Source organism: Citrus sinensis, chromosome 1, assembly GCF_022201045.2.
Source record: "Citrus sinensis cultivar Valencia sweet orange chromosome 1, DVS_A1.0, whole genome shotgun sequence".
NCBI lineage: Eukaryota > Viridiplantae > Streptophyta > Magnoliopsida > Sapindales > Rutaceae > Citrus > Citrus sinensis.
Genome location: NC_068556.1, coordinates 16,196,887 through 16,207,956, shown reverse-complemented (window position 1 = coordinate 16,207,956; position 11,070 = coordinate 16,196,887). Strand labels below are relative to the sequence as shown.

The following is an 11,070-nucleotide window of genomic DNA, read 5'->3' as shown; positions in this document are numbered from 1 at the left end:
ATCCTGCTTGTCTCATCCACCTAACTCTTCGATCAACTTGCTCATTCTCATCTTTCATATCTCCCACAATTAAAAGCTAAAACTAAAGAATAACGAACAATTTGAGGCAACATAACTTCATCCGCCATTGGATTGAATAGTAATGGCAATAGTCATTCAAGGCAATTACTGCTTATATACACATACGAATTACAAAAATTTTCAACGATAATGGATCCAGTTTATGATATCACAGTTCTATAACCACTAACCGGAGGCAATTCTCAGAACCTTGCCTTAAAGCTGCTACCAGGAACTACCTAGAGCTTCAAGCAAAGGAGGAAAAAGCACCAAATAGCAATAACTATTTGAAATTGTAATTGTATTTTAGTCAAACCTTAAAACAGATCTCAACATCTCTGTGCCAGAAGATAGCATCAATAAAATTCCTGAAGTCTAGAAAACACTGAACATTGACAACATTAACCGAAGATCCAGGCTATCATCCATACTTATCTACAACATGCCAAAAGTAGTCTACTCAGGGGAAGGAGTACAACACAATATGTCTGGGCATGTTTCAAGCCTGGTAAAGGTTTCCACCAGGCATGCCTCAATTTCACTGTCTTGGTGTGTAGCTATTCTGAAAGGAAGGACCATCTGCATTCTGGTTCATATTCCCAGGCGTGTTGCCTGACCATCTGGCATTCGGCGGCATTCCTCCCATGTTCCCTGAGTTGTAATTAGGAGGTGGCTGCATTCCTCCATAATTATTTTGTGGCGGTGGAGTTCCTCCATAGTTGTTCTGTGGTGGTGTTCCTCCATAGTTCTGTGGTGGCGGCGTTCCTCCATAGTTGTTCTGCGGTGGCGGCGCTCCTCCATAGTTGTTCTGCGGTGGCGGCGTTCCTCCATAGTTGCTCTGGGGTGGCGGCGTTCCTCCATAGTTGCTCTGTGGTGGCGGCGTCCCTCCATAGTTGTTCTGTGGTGGCGGCGTCCCTCCATACTTGTTCTGTGGTGGCAGCGCTCCTCCATAGCTGTTCTGTGGTGGCGGCGCTCCTCCATAGTTGTTCTGTGGTGGCGGCACTCCTGCATAGTTGTTGGGTGGTGGCATTCCACCATAGTTGTTGGGCGGTGGTGTTCCACCATAGTTGTTCTGCGGCATCCCTCCGAGGTTGTTCTGTGACATGCTTCCCATATTTGGTGACATGTTGCTGCTGGAAGGGACGTTGTTAGGGGGCATACCACTCATATTAGGTGCAGGGTTTGGCATACCCTGGTTCTGAAAATTGCGGTTCTGCATGTTCTCCCTTCTTCTTTCAAAGTTTCTAGATCTATCGTAGCTGCGAGGCCTATCATTGCGCCTATTACGCTCATTAGCACGAGCATTGTTCCTAACCCATTCCTCATGATACTTTGGGTCATAAGGAACAGCCTGCCCATTAATGAAAGGTTCCCCTGAAAATGCAGAAGAAAGGGTAGTAAAGCATACAATATTGTACAACATAGCAATGAAGTGTAGCTAATAAAGAAGATCCAACTTCCGTGAAAGAGGTCTAGCATTACATAAAATGATGGCCATTGAGATTGCATGCAGCACTCAACATTGTGCCAGACTTTTTGTTATGTTAATAACCAACAAGCTTCCACGAAAAACTTTTAACAAGCTTCTGCTTCAACTAAAAAGGAACAAACATGTTGAGTGCTGCACTTCTAACAAACTTTAAAAAAAAAGATAAAGACATACAAATCATTGGTATAACCATAAAAAATGGTCGAGGAAAAAATTGAAGGTATTCAAATTCAAGACACTTTCCTTGGATTACCCTAACAACACAATTAACAAAGATTTTGGGTAAGTAAGAAGACAAAGAAAAGGCAAGACTTTTTTGCACTTCAATATAGTAAAGCGATAAAGTACAATCTTTCCAAATAAAATTTATATCGAAAAGAAACATAATAGATCATCACTGAATTTGATTGAAATAAATCTTCAAGGGTAAATGACAAACCAATTGAATGCTACAAGAGGGAAAAACTATCATATGTTACCCTGCACTATACAGACAAATTTGAGCTCAAACATCATAGTCCTATCTCAAATTTTAAAAACGGAAGGCATATCTTACCTCCATAATCTTTGTTTTTAACATCCAAATATGAATCAGGAAGAACCCAGCGCACTCCAGGCAACTCTGCAGACGAAAAAAATCATAAGTTTCCTTCTGTAAAGGTCAAAGCCAAAACAAAAGCATAAGTCAAATAAAATATGTACCTTTGAGCTTGTATGAAGTTTCTTCATCCACAAGAGCTCCAAATGCGTAGTAGTGCTTAGTTGAAACTGAGTAGATCTTCATCCTTGCTTCATCCTCACTATATGTGAAAAACATTGAAGGTCAAAAGTCAAAAGGGCACAAAAAAAAATACTCAATTCAGATACAAAAAATTGAAAAACTAAATAAATAAAAATATTAACCCATCAGAAAAGAAATACAAATAAATACATAAACAAAAATAATCAATAAATATTTGGTCTAACCGGCCGTCAAAAACCGTGGCAAGGGTTTTGATATAACGATCAATAATCTCGTCCCTAGTGGGGTCCCCTTCAGGCTTTTCCATCACAACGAGCCAGTGCTCAAAATCACACCCATCAAGCAAAATCGTTTCTTTAGGCGGCCGGTTCGACCAATTGGGGCTGCTGTCGTTGAGCGAAGCGGTGGCGGGACGTGTCGACATCCCGCGAGCGGAGGGCCCGGTGACGATTCCGCCAGAGCCAAAACGAACCGCGGTGGACAAAGGGCGGAAGCGGTTGAGGAAGAGGAGGGGTAGAGAACGGGAAGAGGGCTTGATGGTGGTGGCGGTGGTGGAGAACGAGCGAGACAAGAGAGACGCTAGCGCTTTGGTGGCGGTGGGATTTGAGAGAAACATACGAGAGAATATCTGGGTCGCCATTTCTGCTAAACCCTAAGAGACAGAGGGAGATAAATGAAAAGGAAATTAGACGATAGGGTTTATGGTTAGGGATTTATAGTTGTAGGCGCAGGAGAAAAAAAATAATAAAAGAGCCCCTGCATTTTTAGTGAAATTGCATAAGGGTTTTGAAAAATCAAAAGAGTTTTTTTGGTTTGGTTTTTTCTTTTTAATGGATTTCAGAAATTCTTGATTTTATTTATACGATGAGAATCTTATGATCAAAAGTAAAAATTTTTGGGAATTTATCTAATTTATCTTTTTAGGGTTCGCCTATGTTGCTATTGTACCTTATCTTTTGCAAATTAGTTAATGTAATATTTCATGAAACCTCTTGCACTCTATTTTATTTATAATTTATCATAAAGTATTATAATATTTTATACTTACCTACATTATCAAAATTTAATTTATTACCTTACACTTTATTTATTTATTATTTTTTATAAGTATTAAAAGAGTTTTTATTTTCAACCACGCTACATTAATAATCATAACACATTAAATCATTAATATTAATGGAAAGACAAAAATATCCTTAGATTAACATTAAAAAATTCTGTAAAATTAAAATTAACTCATCTTCCATCGCTGATCATTAATAAAGTTAACTCATCATCAACAGAGCTAATTAGGTAGAGTTGGCGAGTGACGATGGCTACAAAAGGGAGGCTTAAGAACATTTTGGCCACAGTAGCGACCACAAGGTTGACTGAGGCAAGGGTCAAGATATTTGGGCATGTACTTAACCCCACTAGCCAGAAATCACCCAACAAGATTTTGTGGAAGAAGCTCATCAGTGACAAGGTTGCTGGATGGTACCCATATGACATCAAGAAAGATGATCCTCTCGTCATGGCCCGCCAAGAACAAGAGCGCTTATCCAAGCTTGAAATGTTGAAACGTCGTGGAAAGGGACCTCCCAAGAAAGGCCAAGGGAAGCGTGCAGCCAAGCGCAGCAAGTAGATATTCTACCTCTGAATTACCTGGGAATTGGATCATTACTGATTTGAAAGAAGATATGCAACTAGTTTTGGTACCTTTGTTTTAGCTTGTGGAATATAAAATCTTATCCGTTTTTTGTGAGATTTTCCATTTTGTGCCCAGTTTCTGATACTGAGTAGAGTTTCCCTCTTGAATGGAAATTGAAGTATTTGTTGGTTTAAAAAAAAAAAAATCATCATCAACAAAATTTTCAACCATACGAGTGGGGATTCTAGTCTAGGTTAATTACAAATCGATCTATTCATAACTTATAATTAAAAAAAAAAAACTAACACCAAAAGAAAATAACCCAAATACCCACACACGCGACATCCAAACGAAATCAATCCAAAATCAAATTCAAAAGAAACCATCATGGCTTCATCTCTCCAGTCTGCTCTCAACCCAAATACCCACATTGTGAAGCTACCTGCTATCGGTTGCCACCACACTGCTCCACGTCGGCAAGATAGCACAGTCACACCACGACCGACAGCCTTGACCCATGTCAGCCTTATCTTTCCTCTCTCGAAACAACATCACGTCAGCTGCACTACAACCGCACCATGACAGACAGAGGAAATCGGAGATCTATCGAAGCCACAATATGAAGCTGTAGCGCATAATCGCTTTGGATAAGCAAGGCCTGAGCTTGCCTTGCCATCACCATTTCGCTTTCTCTCGCTCTCACTTCGGTTTTCAGATCAAATTGAGGATTTTGTTTTTATGCCTATAATTTCCACCACGAGAACCATCACACAAACAATCAATGACCTACAACTAATTATCCTCAAATTGGTCAACAACGTTGATCAATATTGAAGCCATCATTAAACCTATCACAGAGAGAAAGTGAGAGAGCAAGAGAAGAAACGGGAAAAAAAATATTGAAGACAAAATTTGAGAATAATTTTATCTTTGCAATACTTATTAATAAATTATAAATAAAATAGAGTGCAAGGGTTCAATAAAATTTTATATTAACTAATTCACAAAAGATAAAAGGCTGTGGTAAAGTACAACAGTGGCAACGTAGACGAACCCTTTTATCTTAAATCTTTTCATAATAAAAATTATCTGAAGGTTCTCGATATCTTCGAGTCAACTGATTTTTTTAATTCAATTTATATGTCGATCTGGATTTTGTATTCCAACGGCTGAAGCTTTTTCTAATTGCCCAACAATATTTGGGCTTTAGCTGGATTCACTTCTGAGAGTGCAAAGGCCAGCCTAACCAGGCCCATTTAACATGTTCCGTTGCGTTTGTATGGTAAAACGAATGAGTGATGGTGATTCACTGTCAATTTTATCACGTCTATCTCGTCAGCTCCCGCTTCTCAATTAATCTCAATAAGAATTTTAAAATAATTTTTCTCTCAATTTATTCCATCTAATCTTCACTTTACTTTTAATTAAAAAAATCGCCACCTTACTCTTACTGTAATTTTTGGACTTTATCTCTTTTTAGGGGTGTTTGCGGATCAAATTTTATAGATTAGACGTAAATCCATATCCGATTCATGATTTTACGGATTATAATTTTTAATTTAATCCAATCCACGGATTAGTTAAATTCAGTTCAAATTCAATCCATACGTCTGCAGATCAGATGCGGATTTGACCCAATTCATATCCAATCCACCATTTTACAGATTGGTTTGGGGGCTAAAATTTTTTAATCATGTCCTATCTATGAACTAACTAAATAAAAAAATTTAATATAAAAATGATTTCACTACCGATCAAATTCAAAATTAAATAAGATTTAAATAAATTAATTATTTAAATAAAGTTAGAAAATATATTCAAAGTTTCAAAATATAACACATCAAAAAGAAAAAAAACTCATTTATTTGCATCAGTACACGAAAATTAACTTTTAAGAAGCTATATTTTTTATTTAATTATTTTATTTTATATTATTATCAGATAAGATATAATATGGTATTAATGCAACTATATTTTAACTTTTTTATTTTTTTACAAATTCGCGGATTTTTACGGATTTATAATCCATATCTACTCCACTAACTGCGAATTTTTAAACTTTTAATCCAATCCAATCTAATCCATGGATCAGATTTCTACGAATCAGACAAATTGAGCGGATCAGATTCAATTCTGAACATCCCTATCCTTTTTCATACGCAATACCATTTAAAACTTAAAAAATCTACTTGAAAGAAAAAAAATTCTTTAAATCTTTCTCTTTCTTTACTATTGCAGCTTTTTGTTTTTTTTTCTCTTCACAAGTGCAGCCATGGCTCGTGGGCCTGATGGGGAAACAAATTTCTAGGTTCAGATTTAAATTCTTCCTTTTCTTTTTATTAGTGGGGCAATGAGATTATTCCTTGGTAATTAAATTAACCAAACAAAAAAAAAAAGTAAAGTGGAGAAGGCCCTTCAGTTAAATGCACTAATTTATTAGGAACATTGATTTAACCAACCTATTAAAAACGACTCTAAGAAAGAACGATATGGCCTACAGCGCAGCTGCCTTAAATGCTCGTAAAATAGGCCAAGGTTTTAAGGAATATCTTGAGTATAATTAAGGTCTTAAGGAGTTGGTGGTACAATATAAGAATTCAAATTTGATAATGGTCCATTGAAGATAAATTGATAATTTTAAAAGCAAAATTCAAAAAGAAAATGTTTTATTATAGAAGTAAAACTCTTCTATATATTGTATTGAAAGACAGGTGTCTTATGTAACTTTTTTTTTAAACCATAAATATTACTTGCATAAAATTGTTTTTAAAATAGTATTATCGAACAAATATTCTTTATTTTATTATTGTTAATTACCGTGGAACGAGAGCAAATACAAGCAGATTAGGATTGTATTATATGTAAGTGGGATCCACATGATTGTGTAGAGAAATATTTTAGCATGAAAGGAACGCACATGACAAGTCTACATGATGAAGTTGGCGAGAACTATAGAAGAAATAGAAGATTTAGGCATTAATCTTTGTGAGGACCATAAGATCAAAGTAATTGAAGACAAATCAATGTGTACATGGAAATTATCATTCAAGAGCAAGCAAACAATATCCTAGAGATATCATATTAATGTTGTTGTGATTCTTAAAGTTCAAGATAGAGTTGATTTGTACAAATAAAAATCCCTTTGGTTACTCGGTACGTTCATCATATTCCCTTCTTGGATTTATCAAGATTATAGAGAGGTATTGAAGAGATAATATCCCTATATTTTCATGAAGAATTCCGTAGAGAGGTATTAGTGTTTTACTAGTCAATTAACGGTTTTAACGGAAAAGTAGTAAAATAAAAATTTTGCAAAGTTATAGTAGTAAAATAATAGAGAATAATATTTTTTTATAGTCATTTGGTATTTTACAATTCTTGAAATAATGAAATAATAATAACCCAAAGCAATATATTCTTAAGTAATTTCATTTAAGAACATAATATGTTACAATAAAAATGAGTAATGAGGGATAATGAGATAAAAGGAGGAAATCCAAAATCACCATCCAAAACAAAACAAACCGAATAAGGTTATCATGTTATTTGATCTCAAAAATCAGATCACAAAGCTCACTGTTGGCCTAATGTCTTTAACAATGTCGAGAGTATCAATTCATAGCCTTTATGGGGATTCCTGGTGATCTTCTATCACTACAAGAAAATCGATTATTACCGAGGGAAATTATCCCTCGGTAATACTGATTACTGAGGGATTTTTTTCATCGGGGTCCGTCGTGAAAGCACTCGTCGTTAATTCTATATAACCGATAAACCCTCAGAATTAAGTACTTTTTCCTACCAATTTTTCCCTCGATATAAAAAATAACGTTCCTCGGTAAAAGTATTTGAACAAGGAAGAAAAACACTTCATAGGGCTATTTGTTATCGGTAATAGTTAACTTCCGATGATTTCTTTTTGTCGGTAAAATTATGATCCATCGGGAATAGAATTTCCGACGACATATGTTTGCTCGGAACAAAAATTAGTCCCTTGGAAATTACTAGCTTCCAAATATATGAATCCCTCGAAAATAATGAATTTTCCCTCGGAAATGTTGAATATTGACCACTAACATTTCTGCGGAAATCAATATTTAATTAAAAACCTCAATATTACGTTTTTTTTTCTTTATTTGTTCTATCAATTAATTCGGTACTAAATTTATAGAATCTATGTCTAATAAAGTTCACTAAATTAAAATAATAATAATCCAATACATATAACCAAAGCTAAATGTAGTTTTGATGGTTCAGCTTCATACAAAATGATTCCGGGAAATTTACACAAATAACCATAAAAGTTTTTGCTTTTTCCATCCTAACCCCCCAAACTAATTTCTATTAACATTAGCCATAAAAAAACCTTTGAGACCAAAATACCCCTCACATCTCTCCCCCAACAATCTCTCTTTCACTCATCTCTCCCAAACCGAAGAAACATCCATAGTCGGCGGCAACATCAGCCCTCGTCGTCGGCGGCTCCATCCATCATTGGCGTCCGATCTACCATCTACGGCCTTCAACAAAACTTAGGTTAACCATTTTATTTATATTTCATTAATTTAAAATGAAATTTTAGAATAATAGTGGTTGTAGTTTGAGAATAATGGTGTTGGTGGTGGTGGTGTTTGTGGTGGTTGTTGTTGTTTTGGGAGTGATTTGTTCTTTCACTTGTTTTGGGTTGAATGGTGCTGCACATATGGTGTAGAACCGCTGTCCAGAGAAGGGCGCTAGAGTGCGCGCGTCGCTCGCGCAAGCAACGGGCGCTAGCTCGCGCCTGTCGCTGGGCAGCAGCGCGCGCGCACGCTTGCTGTGCTCGCACCAAATTGGTGCAACAACAAGCCTCTCGCACCAATTTGGTGCGACAATGTGCGACAGGCCCTGTCGCACCAAATTACAGTGGGTTTAGTTTTTTTTTTTTCCGTCAAGTCAATTTATTTAATTTTTGTTGTAAATGCAATGTAATAATGTTATAAATATTACAGATACATGGCGAAATCAGAATCATCGGAAATCAAAGTAGGCATGATGTATTTTCGTTATGCCGATCACTTTTCGGGTCGAATTTCGAGCATGTGTAATTTATCTTCGGTCGTAAAAGCCATCGAGGAAAAATTAACAAAGCGGCAGTTGAATTTGTTCAAGAAGGACATATTTGGGCATTTCTTGGAGTGTCGAAACTTTTCATTTAGTGGGGTAATTTTGCACAATCTTTTACTGAGGCAAGTGGCCCATGAAGAAGATAGCCGTGAGGATCAGTTATGTTTTCAAATTGGTGAGCATTTGTTTCGCTTGTCAATTGTAGAATGGCGACTGGTTACTGGACTTTCATATGGTGTAGATACCAAACTAAGAAATAACAAAACGGTGCATAGGTTACGGAATACGTATTTTGGTGGTGTGCATCGCAAGATCAATCTTAAGGAATTCGATGCATTATTTAAGAAGTTGAAATTCGAGGCAATGGACGATATTGACGCATTAAAGATTGCGCTCTTTTATTTTGCGGACAGAGTTCTAAATGCAAGAAAAAATCACTGTCAAATTAATTTCTCATGGCTTAACGAAGTAGATGATATAGAGTACTTTCGAAAGCGTCCATGGGGTCTTTTGTCGTGGAAAATGATATACGAGAGTCTTGACAATGCACTGTTCGAGAAAAACGAGAAATTTAAGACGACTCGGTTGAAAAACCCATATCATAACATTGAAAAGTACAATCTTTACGGCTTTACATCCGTGGTTCAGGTGCGTTGTTTTTTTGTTTATTAATAAGTTTTATAGTATTAAATATTTTATAGTTGTTTTAATAGGTTTTTCAATTTGGTTGTTATAGGCTTGGATTTACGAAGCGATTGGAGGTTTGCCGCCAGAATGGGTTGTGAAAACGAAGAAGAAGATTCCCCGCATCGTGCAATGGAAGCCCATGGCGTCTTCGAGAATCAACTTTGCTGAGGTTTATTCGTTCTTCAACAACGAATCTCGTCTTGTAAGTAATATGTATTAGTTATTTTTTTAACGTTACTAAATTTAAGTTATGTATACTTACTTAAAATTTTGGATTGAATTTATGACAGGGGCACGTTTTACAAACCCTTGAGCCGAATGCAAAGGAGAGTAGCAGAAAATATTGGCTCACTGTGAAGGATTACATGCCACGCATTCCAGACTGGGTTCATAAGGTCGGTATCCTATAAGTACTATTATTTGTTTAACCAAAATTTTTTATTTTTCATTTACTAATTTTAAATGCTACTTTATATAGCACCAACCCTCAATCAACGCAATGCCGTCCGTTACAAGGCAATCAGACGAGCATGGCGACATACCAAACCCAACACCAGAGCAGCGTCATGACACTTCTGAGGATGAGGTGGCTGTTGATGACCACCAGGAGCAGACAGACAACTCTGATGACGCACATGATTCTGAGGTTATAAATAATTTATTTTCTTCCTTTATAAATCATTTTTTTTTACTATTATTCTAAACTTTTACTTATTTTCTTTTGTAATAGTTGAGGACAAAGCAGTTTAATGATTACATGCGACGACGGCTGGACAAGATTGATTGTAACGTTTATGAACTGAAGTCAGAATTAAAAGATTTTAAAGAAACCGTGTTTGGATTTATCAACACATTTTCTAAACGTCCAAATAAGGATTCTCCCACTGGACGCTCGTATGCGGTGAGCAAATTTAAATTTAATAATTGTGTTTGTTTAGCTTTTAATTTGATAGCTGTTTAATATGTTCATCTTCCCGAATAGGCCCCAGATGACTATGGAATGTATACTGATGTGGGCAATTAAAATTTTTCTACTCCCACGTCATTATTGTTGAGTGTTAGAAAATGTATATTTATAAAGGAGAAAATCATCATTGTACACTTCAAGTTTTACTAACACCCTTACTTTTATGTATTTAACCTTCTTTTCATTTAATTACGTGTGTTTTATTTTAATTAAGTATTTTATGTATTTTAGGGGCATCATAGTCATTTCACAATAAACGAGAGATCAGACGGCAAAACAGACATCACTTTTGAACTCAGGACGGTCGAAAACCTTAGGAGGAGCATAAAAGGAAAAATGGTACTGTCTACGTTACTGTTCACGACACTATTCACATAGACGAATTGATGATG

General features: G+C 36.1%; 2 protein-coding genes across 2 annotated transcripts; one reads left to right on the top strand and one right to left on the bottom strand.

The window, feature by feature from the left end:
• Positions 1-344: 344 nt before the first annotated feature.
• On the bottom strand, positions 345-2,989 carry LOC102614182 (multiple organellar RNA editing factor 8, chloroplastic/mitochondrial). The gene is made up of 4 exons (XM_006485598.4): positions 2,516-2,989; positions 2,252-2,349; positions 2,106-2,171; positions 345-1,434 (listed from the first exon to the last, which is right to left on the bottom strand). Exons 1-4 carry the CDS (start codon positions 2,929-2,931, stop codon positions 599-601), a joined length of 1,416 nt encoding a protein of 471 aa, XP_006485661.2. The 5' UTR covers positions 2,932-2,989; the 3' UTR covers positions 345-598.
• Positions 2,990-3,588: 599 nt separating this feature from the next.
• LOC102615343 (uncharacterized) lies at positions 3,589-4,037 on the top strand. Its single transcript, XM_006485765.4, has one exon. The coding sequence runs from the start codon at positions 3,604-3,606 to the stop codon at positions 3,913-3,915; it is 312 nt and encodes a 103-aa protein (XP_006485828.2). The 5' UTR covers positions 3,589-3,603; the 3' UTR covers positions 3,916-4,037.
• Positions 4,038-11,070: the final 7,033 nt, after the last annotated feature.